Below are 23,587 nucleotides of genomic sequence, written 5' to 3'. Positions count from 1 at the left end.
AGATTGGTATTTTAAAAAATCAGGAGAAATAATTATAATTATTTATTTATGCATTTAAATCCATTCCTACCTTCTTAGTAAGTGCCAGAGACTGAGCTAGGCATGAAGGATATAACAGCAAGGATAAAATAGACTTACCTGCAAAGAACTGTTGGCTGTTGGCAACAATTTTGTGAATGCAATGAAAAAATAATACAGCTCTTCTACAGAAACTTGAGCCATGGTATATACCACCCCTGCCTGACCTCCTCAGAGGAGACTTGCAGAGGCTCCTTTAGAAGACCACATGTAGCAGATGCCATTCCCTGATCACTGCACTTGGAAGTTCTGAACAGGTGAGCTTCTGTGACCAGTGTCACATGAGTGACCAAGACACATGCACTGACTGGGCAGAAGCCCTAACATACATATTTCTACCAGCGGACTTTCTCTCTGCCATGCTAACAGCATGTTCCAAATAGCAGCTGGATAACAGGAAATGTGTTACAGAATGAGGGTGTTCTGCTGAGGTCAAATTAATAGTTTATAGAAAAAAACATGCACACAGTCATTACAAATGGGGGGGGGGGGGGAATAGCTCCTCCTTGTTCCTACCAGCAGAGCAATCTAAAATGGCACTGAGTTCTCATTGTGAAGCTTATTTTGAAAATGCCCTTGAGGTGGGAAGGAAGGTGGGCCTGGCAAGTGGCTCAGTGGTACAGCACCTACTGGTGAGGCATAGAAATTGGGGTCCCATTCTCAGGCACAACCCCACATCTCCAGTGGTACTGCATCACAACAAGGAAGTGACCCCCAGCATCACAACAGGTATGTGATTTCTGGTGTGGCCCAATTAAATGTGTGGATCCTAGAAGTCTTGTTGATAAAAAAAAAAAAAAAAAGGGAATCAGCTTACAAACAAAATTAAATCTGGCATTGGATATGGTTTCCTGTGTATTTCCAGCAATGAGTTCCAAGCAAAGAGCCAAGAATAAGCTTAAGCACTGTCAGGTATGCCCCAAACTCCAAAACACCCCCATCTCCAAAAATGGGGACAGATTCTTTCAGATACAGTAGGTAGGAATGTGATATAGTACTGTCCCCAGCCAAAATTATTCTTTGATCCGGAGGGAATATGTCTAGGAATCATTCCAAGGTAGAAGACCAACAAGAAAGAAAATGACAACACAAGTGTATTATGCAGTATCTGAAACAGAAAAGATCAGAAATGATCTGAAGGTAAAGAGGATTAAATAGGGTAAAATAATGGGTCAGGGTTGAGGGGTGAAAGGTTAAAAGGAGTTTTGTAGAGTGGTGAATGGGGGAGTGGGAAAGGAGGGATAATATATTACAGGGGCTATATACAATATAGGCTGAGAATATGTACAATTCAGATTACACTAACATAGAGGAGTCTACCACATACACACTGACACCCACTTATAGACAGACATTAGAGATCTATTCTTAGGTTGCAGTTGTAGGTCTGACCCTTATGGAATGGGTCAGATATCCATCAGCAAGTAGGAAGTTTGCTAGACTAAACTGGTCTATCCACATCTTTGCATCTATGTTAGAAAGTGTTGATATGGAGTGGGTGGTTGTAAAGAGTCATCATTTAGGAGTTGGGAGTTGGGTTGAGGTTTGATTATCCCACAGTTTCTAGAAGGGAAAGGGATCTCCCTTAGCCCCTATCTGGGGAGAATAGGTCTGCAATAAATAATCCCCTGAGCGCTGCAGGTGTAACCCAAAAACCAAAAAAAAAAAAAAAAATTAGTTTTTATTTAATATTAATTATATAGTAATTATTTGGTTTTATTTAAAATGTCAACATAAAACACATGATATTGCTCATATCAAAATAGCTCAAATTTCCAACTTAAGATGGTACAATTATAAAATAAGAAGGATAAGAGCTTGACATCTTAACTTTGAACTGCAATATAACTTTATTCAAATTTTTTCTTGGAAAAATTCATGTTTTCTAGTTCTGCTCATTAAATAGTTCTGGATATGTGGGAAAATATATATCTGTATATTGATATATGGATATATGGGAAGAAAAAAATACCTGGATCTGAGCTCAGGGCTCACTCCTGGCAATGTCATGGCAAGACTAGCAAAAGTGCCTCGAACTCTATATTATATCTCAGGACCTTAATGATTTTGTTTGTTTGCTTAATTGCCATGGACACCAAACAAATAGCAACAAACATTCCTTGCACCAGATCCTAGGCTCTTAAATAACTACTAGGAATAGCTAGCATTTCTAGGAAAATGGCTGAGAGTAGGCCTGGCATAAAAAATACACTAAATGGTCTTACAACATCATGTCACAGAAAAAAGGCAATGGAGTTTCTTTTTTCTTATTTTTAAGTTGTTGGGTCACACCCAACAATACTCAGGGGTTATTCCTGGCTCTGCACCCTGAGCATCACCAGGTGTGTTGCAAAAAATAACAACAAAAAACTAAAATAAAAATAGTAACGGGAGAGGTTGGATAATATGGTGGGTAAGGTGCTTGCCTTGTACACAGCCAACCCAAGCTCAATCCCTTGCACTGCATGTGACACCACCAGGAGCCTTTAGCACAAAGCTGTAGGTAAACTAAGCCATGAGCACAGTGGGGTGTGGAACCAAAACAAAACCAAACCAGTAAAAGGACTAGACCAATATTTATCCTACCTTTCCTTTAGGGACTGAAATTCTGTGTTCTTAGTCATTTCTGAGAAAACCTTTTTCTTTAGGAATGAAATGGTGGAATAATCTGATTGCATAATTTTACAATAACTTATGACATGAACATATTTAGGTACAAGCACCTAATGGTACAAACCATTAGGTAAAAGTCTAAAAATAACTTAATAATGGAAGAGTCAGTCTCAACACACAGAGAGACAACTACACACTGAAAGACATGTGCCACTGGGTGTAGAAGATAAAGACCACCAAGGGAATAGTCTTGCCAAAGAACATAAACTAAATCTTAGTTAGCTCCTTGATCTAACTGCTAATTAGTAGAAGTTATGCTACAGAAAAACAACATCAGGCATCACAAGACTCTAACAGTGGTCCTCTAACTATCGGCTGTGGGCCACATATTGTATTTGTATCTGTTTTGTTTCTACATTGCAAAATAAGATATATGCAGTGTGCATAAGAATTCGTTCATAAGTTTTGTTTTTACTATAGTCAAGACCCTCCAATGGTCTGAGGGACAGTGAACTGGCCCCCTGTTTAAAGTTTGAGGACCCCTGCTCTAGAAAAACCCAGACATTGGAAAACTATGACATAACGAACCATTTTAGACCAAAAATTCTAAGAAAAAAGAGATGGGAAATACCTATAGATGAACAGTATTTGGATGATAGATAGATGAAAATCCATTAGATGATTCTACCTTTTCATGTGTTTGATATCTGCTTACAAATTAATCTCGAGGGGCCAGAGTAATAGTACAGCAAGCAAAGCATTTGCTTTGCACGCAGCTGACCCAGGTTCAATCCTTGGCATCCTCTATGTATGGTGTTCCAAGCCCATCAGGAGTGGTATCCAAATGCAGAGCCAGGGGTAACCCCTGAGTACTGCTGTGTGTGGCCCCTACCCCCAGAAAAATATCTTGACAAATGACTTGAAAGTGTTAAAAGAAATCGACCTGGCAGTCACAGTGACATTTAGCAAAATAATTGCCTTATTTTACATTTTTTTCTTAATAAATCTTTATTTAAGCACTATGATTATAAGCATGTTTGTAGTTGAATTTTAGTCATAAGTTTCCAACTTCAGCTCTATCAATATCCTGATATTGTTCCCAGTTAAAATGTTGGTGTGGGGTGGTGGTGGTGGTGTAGTGATAGCACAGCGGTAAGGCATTTGCTTTGCACGTGGTCAACCTGGGAAAAACCAGGGTTTGATCCCTGGCATCCCATATGGTCCCCTGAGCCTTTCTGACTGCAGAACCAGGAGTAATCCCTGAGTGCCACCAGATGTGGCCCAAAAACAAAAGGAAAAAGTTTTTTTGGGGGGGGCACTGTGATCCACTGGGAGCTGTTTAGCAGCATTTATGTTCCCTCTCTTCTAGTAGTCTCTCATCCTTCAGCTAAAACACTTCCAGAAACTCTGAATGGTCCCACAAGGACACAAATGCTCTTCAACAAAACAACCACCTTTGAGAATGCTACAGAAGTAGTTCACAATTTCCAGATCTTTCAAGTAATTGATTGTCTACAAATCTGTCCTGAAAATGAAATCATTAATACTTAAATAAATATATTTTAAAATATGTTTATTTGCTCAGGAGGTAGTACCTGACAGTACTCAGGGCTTACTCAGGGCCCTGCAGTCAAATATCATTCCTAGACATGCTTGCCAGACCATGAGAGGTAAAGCCCCTACTAGCTGTCTAGCTCTTCAGCCCTTATATATAGTATTTTTAAAATTTCCTTTTATTCTTCGTCTTTAGTTTGGATCATACATTCTATTCGACACATAACCTTCATACTTTGTGTTTCAGTTTAAAATTACCTCTTTAATATTAACTGTCGAATCATTAACTCATGCCTGAATGAGGCGTATCTAATATACTTCTTTTTCTGATTGCTGATAACTTTCATATTTTTTCCCTTAGGCATACTCAAACAGTGCTTGAGCAATATACTTGAGGGCCATTTTCAACTGCAAAATCATTAACAAAAGAGAAAAAAAAAAAAGAAAAGAAAAAGAAAAACCAACAAACAAGCACCAAATTGATCGAAAAGGACACCGTGATATAAAAGAGAAAAGGTCCTTATGTGACCTTCACTGGGAAAACATGAGATGGGTAACAAAAGTTTTTCACCACTCCTTCCACAAATGTCTGAGTTACCACAAAATCACCACAAATGTTCATTGTGGGGTTACAACTAAGTCTGAGTAAGTAAATTAGCAAATACAGATCCACAAATTAGTAGAACTGACATATTTGTATAGGAGAAAAATGTTAACACTTAGCCTACTTTTCTTAGATAAATTGTACATCAAACTGTCAATCAAAGAGCTTATGAGAGAAGGTTTTCTAGATAACAGAGTTCTAGTCAATACAGGAAGAATGGCAGAGTATCTGTCCATCACTTTTAAGATTTAACTTACATAATGGTAAGCAATAATCATCAGTAATTACCAGTGGTCAGCAGTAATCCTCAATGGTTGCTCAGACCACGAAGTGAAAGAGAATTAAAATTTTTATGGGTGAATCCAACTAACAACCACAGAGGAACTTAGTGATTCATTTTCATAGTGTTAAATTTTTTTTCACTCCAACTAAGTCTTTATTAGTGATTGAAAGTCTCCAACTCAAACACATCCCACCCCCCAAATCACCCAGGAAACATTAGCAGAAAAGATGCAGATAAGACTTTCAATGCACAACACAATAGAATCTGAGAACTGAGAAATCTAGGGAACTGAGTTTACCGTGATGGGGGATGGGAGTGAATGTGTGGGGAATAAAGGGGTGGTGAGAAGACTATGGTGTTGGAATGCTATAGGCATGAAACCCAATAATATATGTAAATCAGGATGTATAAGCCAGAATGTATAAAACAAATTAAAACAAAAGACAAAATGAAGAAGACACTAGTGGTCAACTCCCTTTCTCCTTAACACACTAGCAATAAAACTCAACTGCACAGAGAGCCCCAAGCCAAGGGATGTTGAAAAGGCCCATCTACTTCGCTTCTAGATGCATCTCCAAGAACTCCTCTCTGGGGCTGTCCATACTTTTAGTTTTTTCTCTTTCTCTTTCTCTTTCTCTTTCTCTTTCTCTTCCTCTTCCTCTTCCTCTTCCTCTTCCTCTTCCTCTTCCTCTTCCTCTTCCTCTTCCTCTCCTCTCCTCTCCTCTCCTCTCCTCTCCTCTCCTCTCCTCTCCTCTCCTCTCCTCTCCTCTCCTCTCCTCTCCTCTCCTCTCCTCTCCTCTCCTCTCCCTCTCTCTCTCTCTCTCTCTCTCTCTCTCTCTCTCTCTCGGGCTGTCCATACTTTCTTTAGTGTTTCTCTCTCTCTCTCCCCCCCTCCTCTTTTCTCCCTCCTCCTCTTCCTCTCCCACTACCCTCCTCTTCCTTCTCCTCCTTCTTCTTCCTCTCTCTTTCTCTCAAAATTAGTACCTTTCCTCAATAAACCCTGTGAAAATTCCAACTAACTTCTCAACTGAGAACAATCTTAGTCTCTGGAAGGAACAAGCTCCCCTATACTTCACCAGTCTTCTGATTCCCAAGTGTAGCTTGACAGCTGCTTTAGTGAGGCTGGCAACACTTTGCTATCCATACCATGCAGGAGTTCATACAGAATGACTTTCCCCAGTCCTGGTTCTCCCAGGCACTCACCCACTAACATTATTGTTGTCAACAAAACACTGTAATTTGTCTCTGCAGAGTGAAACCGTGGTAAGAAATTCTGTTAGCTGGCAAGGAAAAGAATCAAGGATGCTTCACTTTTGTGTAAAAAGGTAATAAGAGAGAGAAAGGAGAGAGAGAGAAAGAGAGAGAGAGAGAGAGAGAGAGAGAGAGAAATGAGAGGACAAATGAAGTGGACTTCATGAACTTATTAAAGGGATTTAGCAAAGTTCATGAGAAATAGAAGCAGACTGCAATAAATGGTACCCCATTTTATTTGCAATGAAAACCTGCTTAAGGAGCAGTGAAGTGATAGAAGGATGAACTAGGAACTACATTAAAAACAGCTTCTCAAATAAAAAAAATTTTTAATTTCATACATTCTATTGTGATAAAATGAATACAAATGATGCAGTCACTTTGTACATCAATACCATAAATTTAACATTTATAACTATGTTACCTAACTATAATAAAATAACTTAAAACTCAATGTGAAGTTCCTGTCCAAAAATATGTTGAATCCAAGTAATGCCTAGAAAAAGCCAATTCTTGGCATGTGCACCCACATGTTTCATAGATTGATCATGTACTAAGTAGGAGAGATTTTATTTTTCAAGAAGTGGGCTTTGATTTAGTGAACCAAAGATTAGTCTACAGGATCTAATTCATTTAGAAAAGGTGAAAATGTGGAAAAGAACATTTGCAAAATCAAAGAATATGTGGCAGTACCAGGACAAGAAGGGGCCAGGGGATCAATTTTATTTGTACCTTTATTACTAAAATGACTCCTGTTTTTACAATATTCATCTTTAACCTGCAAAAATCTCATTCAAAATGATCACGAGAAAAAAAAAAACAGCAGCAAAATCAAGATCGGAAACAAATTTATTTTGGGACAGAGTAGAGCTGAGAGGCAAGGCAAGGAAAGTTACATAAAGTATTACATAAGGAGAAACTATTTTCAAGGATTCATTAGATATTAACAAGAAAAAAAAAGCACACTAACTAAAAAAACACAATAGTGTAAAACAAACAAACAAAAAGCAACCTACCCACATTCTAGAAAACATTTAATGTCATAACTGGAATCATGAAAACAGTAGACAGACCCCAAGTAAGACCTTGAGATGTAATTACCTTGCATGAGAGTTGGCGCCTGCAGCATTTGCTTGTAGTAGGAGTAATACAGTCCACATTCTGTTCTGAATGAGATTTCCCGCTCCACTTCCTGAAATGAAGTTAAGTCTACTGGGTTTACATGGCCTAGTTTTGTTCAACTACTTCCACTGTAGAAACGGAATACAGAACAACAACTTAAAAGGAAAAAAAAAAAAAAACCTCTGAAAATAGTTCTTTTTTGTGTGTGTGCAGGATTCTACTTGTTTTTTAATAACTTCTTTTTAAATTGAAACAATTGTGATCAACAGAATCCTTCATAGTTAAATTTGAGTCAGGGCCCTTCCCAACATCAGTGTCAACTCCCTCTAAGTTTAGATTGTTAAAGTTTAGGTCCTTTGATTCTTTTATCATTGACTTTGGCTTGGATATTTAGTTCTGTTCTTATTTATTTCCCCACCAATGCATCTGAGACCACTTGGCCTTTCTTTTGATCTTTTCTTCTTAGTTTTATAGAAAAATGTGGAAATATGTGGTAAAAGTTTTATGTGAAAATAGTTTTATGAAATCTTGGTATATAAGAACAGTCAAAGGCAACCAATAAATCATTGAAGCTGGGTCATTAGGGTTTATTCTACTAATCTAGTGTTGAGGATTTCCAATTTATTTCTATAACAAACCATTTTTTCAAAAATAAATTGGGCTAAATTTTTTTTCTATAAGAAACCACTTTTAGGGGCCGGCGTAGTGGCGCTTAGAGGTAAAGTGTCTGCCTTGCCAGTACTAGCCTAGGACGGATTGCGATTCGATACCCGGGTGTCCCATATGGTCCCCCAAGCCAAGAGCGACTTCTGAGCACATAGCCAGGAGTAACCTCTGAGCATCATCGGGTGTGGCCCAAAAACAAACAAAAAAAAAGAAACCACTTCTAAAATATAAACAATGGGCTGGAGCAATGGCACAGCGGTAGGACGTTTGTCTTACATGCAGCTGACCCAGGACAGACCCTGGTTCAATTCCTGGCAGCCCATCCGCATTGTCCCCCAAGCATGCCAGGAGCGATTTCAGAGCACATAGCCAGGAGTAACCCTGGAGTACGGCCGGGTGTGCCCCCCCCCCCAAATATATATAAACAATGGGGCCAGAGAGATAGTACAGCAAGTAGGGCATTTCCCTTGAATGTAGTCAACTGGGGTCAATATCTAGCACCCCATATATTCCCCCCAAGCCTGCCAGGAGTGGTCTCTGAGAACAGAACCATGAGCAATTCCTGGATGTAATCCAAAAATAAAAATAAATAAATAAATAAAAAGGAAACAACTAGTTCCACTTAAGCTGATGTTTCAGAGCTCAATTTTATACCAATTAAAACTGTTTAATGTTCATGAAGAAAAGATAGAAGAAACACTAAACTGCTTTTGGATAAATATTCAATCTTTGGGGAAATTTTAAAGTAATAGCTATTAGTCAATTTGGTTTCAAGATGCTTTACAAAATTTGAAATTTAAATGACTGATAAAATAAGAAGGCAACTGTTAATAAGGATGGGGAGATTTTCAGAAATAATTTTATTAGTATTCAGATCCTTTATGTCATCTACACAGTAGTATAAAAACATGTCTATGTTGGTAAGTTAGTTTAAACAAGTGGTCAAAAAAAAACCCAGGTTTAGATTCTGCAAAATATTATCTAAATGCATTTCCATTTATATTTCTCCATATTATAGTGGATCCACATTTTATCAGGAAAAAATTTAATAAAACTAAATCGATTTATTTTCTGAGGAAAAAAATTAGTTCTAATTATTATTGGCCTTGAAGCACTATGATGCCTCATTTGCTGTGGACTCTATTTTTTAAAGGAAGTGGGAGCAGAAAAATAGTTCAAAAGGCTGGAAATCATGCTTCGCTATCAAGAGGCCCAATTTTGGTCCTCAGCACTACATGGCCCCCAAGCACTAAGCCACAAGAGAGCAGTGCAGCAAAGAACAAATTAAAAAAAAAAAAAGAAGAAGAAGAGGAGAAAACCTTTTTATATAATGAATTTCCCATTCACAGTAAATATTCAGGGCCAGAGAAAGGATACAGGTATAAAGGTGCTTGCCTTGCAACTCCAACACTGATCCCTGGCACTAAGGGACTGTATAAGGTTGTACTATATAAGGTCACAATGTCAAGAGTACTGCCAGGAGTGACTGCTAAGCAGAATAAGAAGTAAGCCCTGAGGAAGGAAAGAGGAAAGAAGGGAAGAAGGAAAGGAAGAAGAAAGGAAGGGAGAGAGAGAAGGAAAAAAGGGAGAGGGAGGAATGGGTAGACAGACAAATGGAAGGAGGGAGAAAGAAAGGCGAGACTGCCAAGCATTCTGGATAAATCAACCAGGGAACAGGGAACCAGTTAGGTTCTAGTTAGTATTTTACAGGGACGTCTGCTGGCATTGCTGGTTGAGCAAATGCATTTACTAAACAGCCAACTCAGGATCTCACAGAAACTCACCTGAACTATTATCATCCTGGCCAGGAGAATTCAATTGGAAATCTATATTTATCTATGTATTTTCTTTATAAAAAGTACATTATGGGGCCAGAGTGAGATCACAGCGGTAGGGCAATTGCCTTGCATGTGGCCAACCTGGGATGGACTCAGGTTCAATCCCTGATATCCCAGAGTCCTCCGAGTCTGCCAGGAACAATTTCTGAGTGTAGAGCCAGGAGTAACCCATGGGTGCTGCCAGGTATGGCCCAAAAACAAACAAAAAAAGAGGACAATATCAAATGATGTAGGTTTTTTTTTTAATATTTTTTTATTTTTGGGCCACACCTGGTGAGACTCAGGGGTTACTCCTGGCAATGCACTCAGAAATCGCTCCTGGCTTGGGGGACCATATGGGATCAGCTGCTTGCAAGGCAAACACCTTACTGCTGTACTATTGTTCCAGCCCCATGATGTCGCATTTTTGTAACTGTTGCTACTATAAATGATTTTAATTTTCTTTTATATTTTGAAGAAGAGATAGGTTTTATTTAGAAATTCTGAGGAAGGGGAGGGAGAGGCTAAAAAAACAGGGAGTAAAGTGCTTAAAAGAGAGAGAGGCCCATGATACCAACAACAGAGACTATGTGAGGAATGGAGGTGTATTGCCACTACAGACGATGACTTGGATTGGACAAACTAGTTTGGAGCCTAGAGTCAGTCCTGTGCCAGGAAACCTCAGGGGTAGGGTCTCCTTGTATTTAGGCCATAATTTTCTTTCCATGTCCCTTATATTTTGGTGGGCCTGTGCAAACAAATGCCACTCTAACACCGTTTTTTACTATGTTCCCTTGACTCCAATCCTTAAGAAAAACAACCCACTAAAACTTTTGAGGTTAACTTAAACTAGCATGTGCATGGAACTAGATAAATGTACTTTGCCCTCAATGGTTAAGGAGTTACATAAGTCTAATGTCTTTAGATTATATTGTGTGCTGCTATGAAATAGTATGTACTACAACTGGGGATTTGAGGGACAAAGTAATTGTATTGTACATGGGTTCAGTTTTGTTTTTCTTAATGTTCTTTGGCTGAAAGTTCAAGGCTGAGATATCATCGATGGGACTACCGAGAATTCTGTTTATGGGTGATTGTGCTTCCACTGTAACTTTACCCTGTCCTCTTTCTTTGCATCTTTGTTGTCATAATTAAAATAAAATTAAAAAAGTAAAATAAAAATAAATAAAAAAAAGAAAAACTGATGAATGCATTTGTTAATAATCTGTAAAATACTAGAAAAAGGCATAATCTCATGTAATCCATGAACTACATGACAATATGGGTATTGCAGTTTCTTTCATTTATGAAGGAGGAAATAAAACTATTTTAATAAGCAAAAAAAAAAAAAAGAGAGAGAGGCCTTCTCTGACAGCAGAAAGAGCCCCTCCCTGTACAAAACCCTGCATTCAAGTATAAAGTATGAACATGCAGATGTTAACAAAGGAGATGCATCCACCTGTGCATGGGCTAGCAACACAAATGTGCAGTAGGTGATTTAGACTGTTTGCCTTGCATGTAGCCAACCTGGGTTTGATCCCCAGCATCCAATATAGTCTCCTGAGACTGCCAGGAGTGTTTTCTGAGCACAGAGCCAGGAGTAACCCCTGAGCATCACCGGGTGTGGCCCCCCAAAAAAACTAAAAAATTAATTTAGGTGTTGTGGGTTTCTTTGTTTTTTGGGCCACGCCCGGCGATGCTCAGGGGTTACTCCTGGCTATGCGTTCAGAAATTGCTCTTGGCTTGGCAGACCATGGAGGGGGAATCGAACAACGGTTTGTCCTGGGTCAGCTGCATGCAAGGTAAACACCCTACCACTGCGCCATCACTCTGGTCCCCAGGTGCTGTGGTTTTAATTTTCATAGCTGTAAAGGCACCTTTTCTTAGAAGACATCTTAAGTACTTAATTTTGAATCTTTGAGGGGAAAAATTGCTCTTTTATTTTTGATATTGCTTGTTTTAGAATGTTCAAATTTCTCTTTGGTCAAGTAACTACAAAAGTGATGAACTGACTTTAGCTGAGGAGACATTAGCTTCTGTCATGAAAATAAAAAATGAAAACATTAGGTTTAATTACACTCCTTTCTTCTCTCCAACTGCTTTAAGTGTTCGAAGTAGGGCTGCCTGCAACAGAACACTCTGATATATCAAACATCCCAATCAAACTGGAGCACTAACTCAGACATTCACTTGTAGGGGTTTCATATCTCAAACATTTCAAAGAATAAAAGAGGGCTGACTTCACAAAGATGGGAAAAAGGAAAACCATTGCCTTAAGTACCAAAAGTAGAAGCATCTGTGCCCCGCCCCTCTCTTTAATATACCCAGAATGTATAAAGAACAGAGGGGGACCTAATTAGTAAAAATGCATTCAAACATGATTAATTGGTAATCTTGGCACCAGCTGTATAGAACCAAATGCTATACTTTATTAGACAGACACTTGCAAGTTTTACATCTGCTTCATGCTAAGAGAACATCTGCTTTATTCATTCACACACTTTTCCAGTTTTACAGCAATTTATACTTTGCCTGGTGGATCATGCCAATGAAAATGTACACTAATAGAAGTTACCTCTAAAGAATGCAAAATAAACATGTAATTCATACTTTAATTTGCAAAAGTTCTACAAGGAAAGCAATGCTGAGAGACTGAAAAAATATCAAGATGAAAGACACAAGAATTGCATTTTTAAGAATCTGTAAGCAAAAACTTTTAAATAATATGTGTAGCAATTTAATTGAAGGACTAAAAGAAAAAAGGTATCAAAAAAAACCCACCCCTTATTGGTCACAATTGTGATTTTCATCTTGTGGTAATACACAAAATAAGCCCTTAAAAATAAAATAAATCGGGGCCAAAGTGATAGCACAGTGTTAGGGCTTTGCCTTGCACACGGATTACCCAGGACAAACCTGGGTTCGATTCCTGGCACCCCAGATGGTCCCCCGAGCCAGGAGTGATTTCTGAGTGCATAGCCAGAAATAACTCCAGAGTGTCACCGGGTAAGGCCAAAAACAAACAAAAAATAAAAATAAAAAAATAAAATAATACCAACTGGCCAGACACATAGTACAGCAGGAAAGGTACTTGTCTTGCACACTACTGCCCAAGTTTTGATCCCCAGCACCCCAAATGGTTCCCAAGCACAACCAGGAGTAATCTCTGAGGTCAGATCCAGGGGTAACTCCAAGCATTACTGGCTATGAATATCTATCCCCCAAAATGAAGTAAGAAAAAATTTTAAAAAGTAACACTAAGCCTACAAAAAAAAGTGCCAGTTTTAAAAAAGCTCATGTAAATAACTATTGTGCACAATAATTGTTCTTCCAATAATTAAGCTGCTGGTAGTGAGGAATTCATTGGAAGAAAAACTTTATTAATGTAATCTGTTTTAGAATTAAGTTAACAAATCATCTCACCAAGAAACAGTAGCTCATGGTAAGACAGCTGTTCTTCAAATTCTGTAATGGAAATCATGCCCTCAGCAAACATATTCTAAGTGCACATATATGGTTCATTGTCTGGTGAAATTCATGTCCATCTGTTAGAATGGAATGATTCTTGCCCCAGAGTTGATTAAAGTCATGACATGTCATTGTTACAAGCAGCACTTGTGAGTCAGTTAGACACTACCAAAGTGACAGTTCTCCCACTGGGCCACAAGGAAGCATATTTTAGTCTGACAACTATTAAAGTTATAATTTGCAAATAAATCCAATTTATTTTAAAGACTCCTTGCTCGTGCAAGAGTATGTAAAAGATCTACAAATTCTGTAACATCACAAAAGTAAGGCAATAACAGTAAAACATGTTGGCACAAGCAAAAAAAGATGAAAATAAAAAGTGCTGGGCCCGGAGAGATAGCACATCGGCGTTTGCCTTGCAAGCAGCTGATCCAGGACCAAAGGTAGTTGGTTCAAATCCCGGTGTCCCATATGGTCCCCCGTGCTTGCCAGGAGCTATTTCTGAGCAGACCGCCAGGAGTAACCCCTGAGCAACGCCAGGTGTGGCCCAAAATCCAAAAATAAAATAAAATAAAATAAAAAGTGCTTTTAAGCAAATAAAAAAAATCCCCTTTCCTCATCACTAAAGTTGATACTTATTAGGGAAACAAAAAGATCTAAAAATTTGAGTCCTCAGGGCCGGAGAGATAGTATGGAGGTAAGGCGTTTGCCTTTCATGCAGGAGGTCATCGGTTCGAATCCCGGCGTCCCATATGGTCCCCCGTGCCTGCCAGGAGCAATATCTGAGCCTGGAGCCAGGAATAACCCCTGAGCACTGCCGGGTGTGACCCAAAAACCACCAAAAAAAAAAATTTGAGTCCTTGATCTCAAGGAGGTAATGTTTCAATGAGAAAGAATACTGCATTTTTTTTTAAAGGAAGTAAAATGACTATTCAAGAAAAGTTATCAATTAAGAGGAATGCACAGCTTCTGCCAAAACCATTGAATTCTGTGTTTCTTCTAATGGGCTCTTTTTGCATCAACCTATTTTGTGTTGACCACTCTTAAGTGCTAAGCATACATTTGCTGGGAAATGTTCAGGGAATAAAAAGGGCAAACATGTCTACCTGTCATTCTAGAGTTGATTCTAGAGTTGATATCCTAGAACAAAGGGAGAAGAGAATATATAAGAAGTAAAGTATAAGAAGTAAAGTATAAGGGAAGGAGAGACAGCATAGAGGTAGGGCATGCAGCATATCCGGAACAGGCGATGGTTCGAATCCTGACATCCCATAAGGTCCCCGAACCTGCCAGGAGCAATATCTGAGCATAGAGCCAGGAGTAACTCTTGAGTGCTGCCAGGTGTGACCCAAAATCAAAAACAAACAAAAAAAGGAAGTATAAGAAGTAAAGTAGAAACACAGACAGAGAGGGAGGGAGGGAGGAGTGCTATATCCTGAAGATAAGAAGGGTCTCCCCAACAAAATGGTGTGAGAGCCGAGGGAGAGAAGTTTCCAACACAATGTCAGATTTCAACAGCAGTAATAGCAAACTTTCGTCAAGAATATGCTTCCAGAGCCTCGCTGCCTTTAGCTGCCAGTGCCAGCAAAAAATTGAATTAAAAATAGAAATTCAGGGGGCTGCAGAGATAGTACTTGCTTCCATGCAGCTGACTCAGGTTCAACACTGGCACCACACACAGTATCCTGAGACTTCCAGGAGCACAGAACTAAGAGTAAGCCCTGAGCACCGCCAGATGTTGCCCCCAAACCAGTAAATCAATAAAAATTAAAATTCAGGTCCTTAATTCCTACATGTATTTGGCAGAGGTCTAGAATATTTGCAAACACAGAAAGTTCCACTGGAGAGCATTGTTCTAGCATGCTTCTAGTGGGTCAGGAGAGAATTTGGTATATGCCATAGTTTTTGGAAAGGACACATTAATTTTTTTAACTTTTACTGAGATAGACTTCCCATAATACAATTTACCCACTTAAAAGAGTACAGTTTAATGGCTTGTATTATATTCAGAGTTACGCACCACTAATTTTAGAACATTTCCATTACTCCCAAAAAGAAATTCACACTCCTGAGCTGTCATACTACATATCTATCATGGTCTCTCTGGCCCTGGGCGATCACTAATCACTTTCTGGCTCTCCTGATGGAACATTTCATATTAATGAGGTCAAATGTATCTCTTTGAGCCTGGCTTCTTCCATTTAGTATGCTTCCAAGGTTCATCTATGTAGCAGCATATTTCAGTAATTCCTTTAAAATAGCAGTGTAATTTTTCATTTTAAGGATATATGACATTTGCTTATTCATTCACCTGTGGGCTGGCATTTGGGTTTTATTTTTCTGTCTTCTGGCTATGTGGAAAATGTAGTTAACACCATTTGTGTATAGATTTTTGTGTAGATGTTATTTCATTCTTCTAGAGTATATACTTAGCTGAAGTGCTAAATCATAATTTCTTAGTTATTGTTAACTAATTTAGAGGTGATACAGTCAGTTATATTCCTACTAGCAGGGTAAAAAGGTTTCAGTGTCTCCATCCACATCCTTGTAAATATTTATTATGTCTTTCTTTTAAAGCTTTGCTAGTGAGTGTGATGATGTTCTCACTATGTTTTTGATTTGTGTCTCCCTCATACTTTATTCATCTTCTGGTAGTTAACCACCTTTGGGGTGCTTATTTTGGGGGAATGCCTGTTTAAGACCTTTGTCCATAGGAAAAACAAGGTTGGGCTGGAGAAATGCTCAAGTATGCACATGCACGCCGGGCATGTAAGAAGTCATGGAACCAATCTCTACCATTACATATGCTACTCTACCCATCCTCTCACCTCCGTACCATGCGTGGACCTCAATTTTATTGACCTATTTTAATTTAGTTTTTCTAAAGACAAGTCCCTTTACAAATAAATTATTTGTAAACAGTTTCGTGTGTGTGTGTGTGTGTGTGTGTGTGTGTGTGTGTGTGTGTGTGTGTGTGTGTATGTGATGACTTTCTTTCATTTTTGGTCAAACTCATGAATGCTCAGGGTCATTTCCAGCTGGGAGCAAGGAGAATCCGGAGGGACCTGATTACTTTAAGGTTTTATTTATTTATTTATTTTACTTTAAGTTTTGAAATCAAGAAGTGTGTGTCTTGCAACCTTTCCTAAGAATTCAGAATTCTGAAGGTGGGGCTGGAGAGACAACATGGAGGTAAGGCATTTGTCTTGCATCCAGAAGAATGCTGGTTCGAATCCTGGCATCCCATATGGTCCCCTGAGCCTGCCAGGAGCGATTTCTGAGCATAGAGCCAGGAGTAACCCCTGAGCACTGCCGCGTGTGACCCCCAAAAACCAAAAACCAAAAAGAAAAAAAAAGAACTCTGAAGGTCTGAAGGTGTTGTTTGTTGTTGTTGTTGGGTTTTGGGCCACACCCAGTGATGCTCAGGGGTTACTCCTGGCTATGTACTCAGAAATCGCTCCTTGCTTGGGGGACCATATGGGACACCGGGAGATCCAACCACGGTCCATCCTGGGTCAGCCGCATGCAAGGCAAACACCCTACCGTTGCACTATCGCACCTCGCCATGAACTCTGAAGGGTTTTTAATCAAAATGCTTTTCTAGGTCTCCAGAATTCCCAGATGAATTTGATGATTGGCCTATCAGTTTCTCCAGTAAGTTCTATCAGAGAAACTATCATATTAAACATATGCTGAGTATGCCTTTCTTAAAAATAGTCCTTCAATTCCTGAACATAACTAAACTTTTATACTGCTTTTGTTAAATTTATTCATAAGTATTGTATTCCTTTTGTAGTTATCACAAAGGGTATTGTTCATTTCATGTTTGTTTCTTCATTGCTATTGAATGGGAACATAATTAATTTTTATATACTGCTTATATGTTGGACTCTTACTAAAGCTTACAGTATTATATTTTAGTGAATTCTATTTTTTGTTTGTTTGTTTTTGGGTCAAACCTGGTGGCACTCAGGGGTACTTCTGACTCTGTGCTCAGAAGCCGCTCCTGGAAGGCTCAAGGGACCATATGGGATGCTGGTATTCGAACCGAGTCCTTCCTGTATTGGCCGCATGCAAGGCAAATGCCTTACCGCTGTGCTATCATTCCAGCCCCTTTAGTGGATTCTATTTAAAATATCAGAACATCTACAAATTTGACTTACTCCATAATTTTGGATATCTTCTATTTCGATTTTTTTGGGGGGAGGGGCACACCCAGCAGTGCTCAGGACTTACTTCTGGCTCTGTAATCAGGGATCACACCTGGTAGTGTGATGCTGGGCCAATTTGGGATCCCAGAAATTGAACCCAGCTACATGCAAGTCAAGTGTCTGAAACCCAACTAAGAAGGACTTTGTAAATCACAATGGTTTCAATAAAATATTTTTAAAAGACAAAAAAAAAAAAAACTTCACTGACTAGAACTTTCAGTATAATAATGAATCAAATGCAAGAGTAGATAACTTTGTTATATTCCTGATCTCAAGAGAAATATTCTAGGCTTTTACCATTTAAGTATAATATTAGCTTTGACTTTTGAGGCAGATACTCTTTATGATGTTATTCTATTTCTAGCATTTTGACTGTTTTCATACTTCAAATTTTGTCAAATGTTTCCCCTATGTCTCCTGAGATAATAGGATTTTTTTTCTTTTATTCATCCAATGCAGTAGAGCTCACCTTACTTTCTCACTCTTTTTCATTCTTCTACACCCTCCACTACCAGATGTGGACCTAGTTTTTATTGGGGGGGCACACATGTTGTGCTCAGGGGTTAATCCTGGCTCCTCACTAGGGGAACCACATGGGATACCGGGAATCAAACCCAGGTCCATCCTGGTTCGGCAGCTTGCAAGGGAAACGCCCTGCTGTGCTATCTCTCTGGCTGGACCTAATTTTTTTTTAATTGAGTTGTTTTAATTATTGGAGTCTCTCCAAATACATGTCCCCTAACAAATAATTTGTAAACACAATCGCGCGTGTGTGTGTGTGTGTGTGTGTGTGTGTGTGTGTGTGTATGTGTGTGTATTTTACTTTCTTTCATTTTTGTCACATCTGTGAGTGCTCAGGAGCTATTTCCAGCTGGGTGCTGGGAGAATCAGGAGGTACCTTAGTATTTTAGGTTTTGAAATCAGGAAGTGTGAGTCTTGCAACATTTAAGTTATATAAGAAAATTATACTGAACATTTTTGTACCTTTTTGAAAGTGTACTGATATGATAAAGAAGTACATTAATAGATTTCCTAATGCAAATATAATTTGCATTACTCATGACATAAAATTAATTTTTCACAGTGTATAGATTACCTTATGTGCTTCTGGATTCTTTTTACCAGAACTTATTAGAAATTTAAGTTTATTACATATTAAGTAAATTTTTAAAATTGAATTGTAATTAAATTTTCAATTTTTTAAATTGATTCTATTTTTATTTTATTTTTTTATTTTTCATTTTTATTTATTTATTTATTTATTTATTTATTTATCTTTTGGTTTTTGGGCCACACCCGGCGTTGCTCAGGGGTTACTCCTGGTTGTCTGCTCAGAAATAACTCCTGGCAGGCACAGGGGATCATATGGGACACCGGGATTCGAACCAACCACCTTTGGTCCTGGATTGGCTGCTTGCAAGGCAAACGCCGCTTTGCTATCTTTCCGGGTCCCATTGATTCAATTTCTAAATGGAAATTTTAATTTAGAAATTTCAGTTCATTACTTATTAAGTGCAATTTTTTAAATTGAATTTTGGGGGGGTGGCATTAGCCATTCCTGGCAGTACTCAAGGCTTACGCCTGGCTCTGTGCTCAGGGATAATTCCTGGTGAGCTCAGAGGAGCATATGAGGTGCTAGAGAGATGAAACCTGGGTCAGCCAAGTACAAGCACCTTACTTGCAGTTCTATCTCTCTGGTCCATTTATTGAATTTTTAAATACTATTTGAATATACTCAACTGATTCCTATTATTCATTGATTTCTTGCAAATTAATCTAAAAGCTGGTTTATTTGTAACAAAATCAATACTTTGCTTTGCTTTCACAGCCATAGGTAGACATGTACAGAGATGCAATGAAATCAATTTAATGCAGCTCCAGGAGGTGTGATTTGCCTCTTGCAACTCTCATAAAGAACAATAAAAGGGCAGGGCAGCACAGCACAGGCCAGTACAGAGGCTGAGTTCTGAGACACTCACTGAAGAGTCTTTGGGTGCAACACTTTGTCTTTTGTAAAATCAGAAAAACAGAATAATTTAGAATGAGTTTTAATTATTTAAATATATAACCCTAGTGTGTAATTAGATGTGTAAGACTGTGGATGGATACACATATTTCGCCCATGAGTTGGTCTATACAATTTATATTTGTACCTAAGATTGGGAGTAGAGAGTGGGGGGTCCTTGGGGACATACCTGGTGGTGCACAGGGATTGTTTGAGGGAGATTGAGGGGAGGGGTCCATGCAGTGCCAGGGATCATACACAGGTGTTTTTACACAAACCATAAGTTCAGACCATTTAAGCTGTCTCTGACCCAAGATTTTCCTTTTTGGGAGACTTTTCAAATGATGTCAGAAGGCTATGTGACACTCTCCTGGCAATTCTAAACCAGTGAGGCTGGCAGTTTAATGCTAGGATCCAGGGTTGCAGTGTTGATTCAGTCCTACAGTACCAGAGAGACTCACAGATGATGCTCAGGAGTCTCAAGGGTCATATCCAGCAGTGCTCAGGGCTCACCAGGGCTACACACAATGATGCCCAGAGACCATGTGGATTTGAAACAGGATCAGCCACATCCATCACTTATACCTTAATCCCTATACTTTCTAATAATTTACTAATTTTACTTATTTTTGATCCAATACTCCTCATGCTAAATTCTCCCAGATTCTAGATTCTTGTGTATTGCTTCCAAGGTGGTTGGAAATCTTTATGGCCCTTTCATTTTTTATCCTATGTATAATTCCTGTTGCTACCTTCTTCTATCTCCCTGAAAGTATAAATCGCCATTTTTTGTTTGTTTGAGGGCTACTCCCAGTAATGTTCAGGGGTTACTCCTGGCTCTATGCTCAGGAATCACTCTTGGTTATATTCAAGAAACCATATGGGAAGCCAGGGACTGAATCCAGATTAGCTGCATGCAAGGCAAGGCTTGTTGTACAATCACTCCAGGTTCTATAAATAGCTATTTAAAAAAATATTGTAACTTAAGTAAAATGGTTAAAATAGTATTACATACATAGCTTTAATTGATGGTTTTTTAGTTTGTTTTGGGGCCACACTCAACAATGCACAGGGGTCATTCATGGTGGTGCTTAGGGGAATATATGAGATGTTGGGATTGAATCCAGGTAAGTGTCCTATCTGATTTACTATCTCTCTATCCCTATAATATGCATGGTTTTAACATACAAAATTACTGGCATGTTCACTACCATTAATGTGTGTAAAAGCCTCTGCCACAGCAGCACTTTTATTACTTCAGTCTGCCACAGATATCTCTATATCCTTTTGAATGTAACCTTACACATTGGCAAATGTTTTATTATATTTGAAGCCAAAAGAAAATAATGGCTGCTGATATTTCCCAGGTAATCTGGTCTAGGCTAATCACTCTGGCATTTTCAGAAAGGGAAGAGGCAGATTCCCCTTTCTGTATGAACTACAGTAATTCAAAGCAATCCCCTACATCGTCTGGAAAAAAAAAAAGAAAAAAGAAAAAGAAACAGCTCAGCTCCACGACTTAGCCTTATCAAACTGCCAACTGACCAAATTTGTTTTAGATCTATAAATACTGGACTGAGCGACCAAGCAACACCTTAATATGTTATAATAGTGTCAGCCATGTAGTACCATCGGAAATCTGATAGGAAAGTTCCATAGGAATCTACCAAACTCAGTGAGCCTAAACAGTAACACAGAAGGCTCAATTGGCACTGACCACAGCCCAGTTAAATCCTTAAACACTGACTCTAGTAACAGCATGGAGAGATGTAACAATTGTTTAAAATCAACCTATGTTGATCTAAATTTTAATAATTTTATTTGCTTTTACTTTTATGCTGTTAGAAGCAATATGAAATAAAAGTGTGCCTGTGTAGAGAAAGGCTAAGATGGTGGGTAAGAAACTGGGGACAGTGGTAAAGGGAAGGTCACACTGGTGGTGAGATTAGTATTTAAATATTTAATACCTAAAGCAGCTGTATTATGAACAACTTGGTAAATCACAGTGTTACAATTAAAATTAGGGAAAAAAATTGGGGATGGAGAGATAGTATATTGGGTAGACATTTGCTTTACACACAGAAGACCTGAGTTCAATCCCCGGTGTTCCATATGGCTCCTCAAGCACCACCAGGAGTGATTCCTGAGTAATTCTATAATTTTAAAGTTCCTATATAAATGTGGTTTTTTAAAATCTGACTAGGGCAGGGCATGGTTTTAGCAGATCAACCACTTCAATGAAATTCATCTTGGGCAGAGGCCAGTAAGCATTTTCCTTGTGACACAGTGGGATTTACAGGACTGAGCTCTTTGGTCTTTTCCTCATTTTGATCGAAAGAGGTCAGTGACACCACTGACCCCTAAGCGCTCATGAGACATACCCCTATCATGGAGTTGGGAGTCACCCTTGAACATCACCAGGTATGGAAACCCCCCCTAAAAAAAGAACAAATCTGTAGCTTGGAGTCATTTCTCAGTATCCGTCTAGACCTCTTTCAGTTTCACTGTGGTTAACAGTTCTTCATGATATATTGTGGTTGCAGATTTCAGACCTTTCAAAAACAGAATGTGATTACTGACTCCCCCTAATTCACCCCAAAGTAGGATGTTCTGATTTGTGATGAATTGACAGACTATTTTTAGAGTCTGGACATGCTGTTATCATTAATCTATATGACATTTTTTTGGTAATTGCTCTAAAGTAATTTTTAGGAAAAAGAGAATTAGCATATTTTCTTGCTATCTTATTTATATTTTGGTTTTAGTTTTGGTTTTTGGGCCACAGCAGGCCATGCTCAAGGGTTACTTCTGGCTCTGCACTCAGAAATTATTCCTGGCAGGCTGAAGGGACCATATGGGATGTTGGGGACCAAACCCAGGTTGGCTGTGTATAAGGCAAATGTTCTCCCTGCTGTACTCTGGCTCTGGCCCTCTACACTGCTACTTAAAAATAAAAGTTAAGCAAGCAGTTGTAGGAGTTTAACTATACATTTTGAAATAATCTATGAGTCAAAGATGAGGAACATAGAAATAATATGGTTACTTAAATTACTATTTTCTGTATTTTAAACTCCAAAAATATTAAATTATATCACCATAGCAATCTATATGTAATAGTAAAATGTTGTGTAAAATATTTATAAGGTGGGCCGGGCGGTGGCGCTGGAGGTAAGGTGCCTGCCTTGCCTGCGCTAGCCTAGGACGGACCACGGTTCGATCCCCCGGCGTCCCATATGGTCCCCCAAGAAGCCAGGAGCAACTTCTGAGCCATAGCCAGGAGTAACCCCTGAGCGTCACAGGGTGTGGCCCAAACACCAAAAAAAAAAAAAAAAAAATATTTATAAGGTAAAAGCATATAGGTATCACAGAAGGCTTCTTTCCTTTTTCTTCTTCCTTTTGTCTTTTGTTTATGGGCTATTTCTGGTGCTCAGAAATCTCTGTGCTTAGAAATCACTCCTGGCAGACTGGGGCGGGGGGGGGGGGGGGGGGGGGACATGGGATGCTGGGGATCAAATCTGGGTCAGCCACATGCAAGGCAAACACCCTATTTGCTGTTTATCATTGTTCCAGGCTCACAAAATACTTCTTAAACTCTTTTCTCTTGAGACAGTTTTTTGTCCAAATTTTTACATGCCCTTGTGTATACAGGTAAAAGTATAAAAAACACTTATGAATATAAATCATAGTAAAATTTCTTTTAAAACATTTTTTTAAAAAGTTATGTGACCCCTTCCCACAGGTGTCACAACCCAACAATTTGGGAAGCTAGTACATTAAGAACATAAGTAAAATATGTATGTGTATAAGATGAAAAATTGAAGGGATAAACAGAAGAAATAACTTTTTATTCAGGGTAATTAATAACTTAAAAAATGGTTGTAGGGCCTGGGAAATAGTATATCAGAGTGAAGTGCT

At 38.7% G+C, this 23,587-nt stretch overlaps 1 protein-coding gene across 1 annotated transcript in view; it reads right to left on the bottom strand.

Moving 5' to 3' along the window:
- The window catches only part of DPY19L3 (dpy-19 like C-mannosyltransferase 3), an 87,751-nt gene that overhangs the window by 52,516 nt on the left and 11,648 nt on the right, over window positions 1–23,587 (bottom strand). Inside the window, exon 4 of the mRNA XM_049786231.1 lies at window positions 7,485–7,575. Coding sequence (XP_049642188.1) covers window positions 7,485–7,575 — 91 coding nt within the window. The remainder of the gene's footprint in view (window positions 1–7,484; window positions 7,576–23,587) is intronic.

The sequence above is a fragment of the Suncus etruscus genome, chromosome 14 (genome assembly GCF_024139225.1).
Source record: "Suncus etruscus isolate mSunEtr1 chromosome 14, mSunEtr1.pri.cur, whole genome shotgun sequence".
NCBI lineage: Eukaryota > Metazoa > Chordata > Mammalia > Eulipotyphla > Soricidae > Suncus > Suncus etruscus.
The sequence above is the reverse complement of the archived record's forward strand: the minus strand, read 5'-3'. Positions and strand labels throughout refer to the sequence as shown.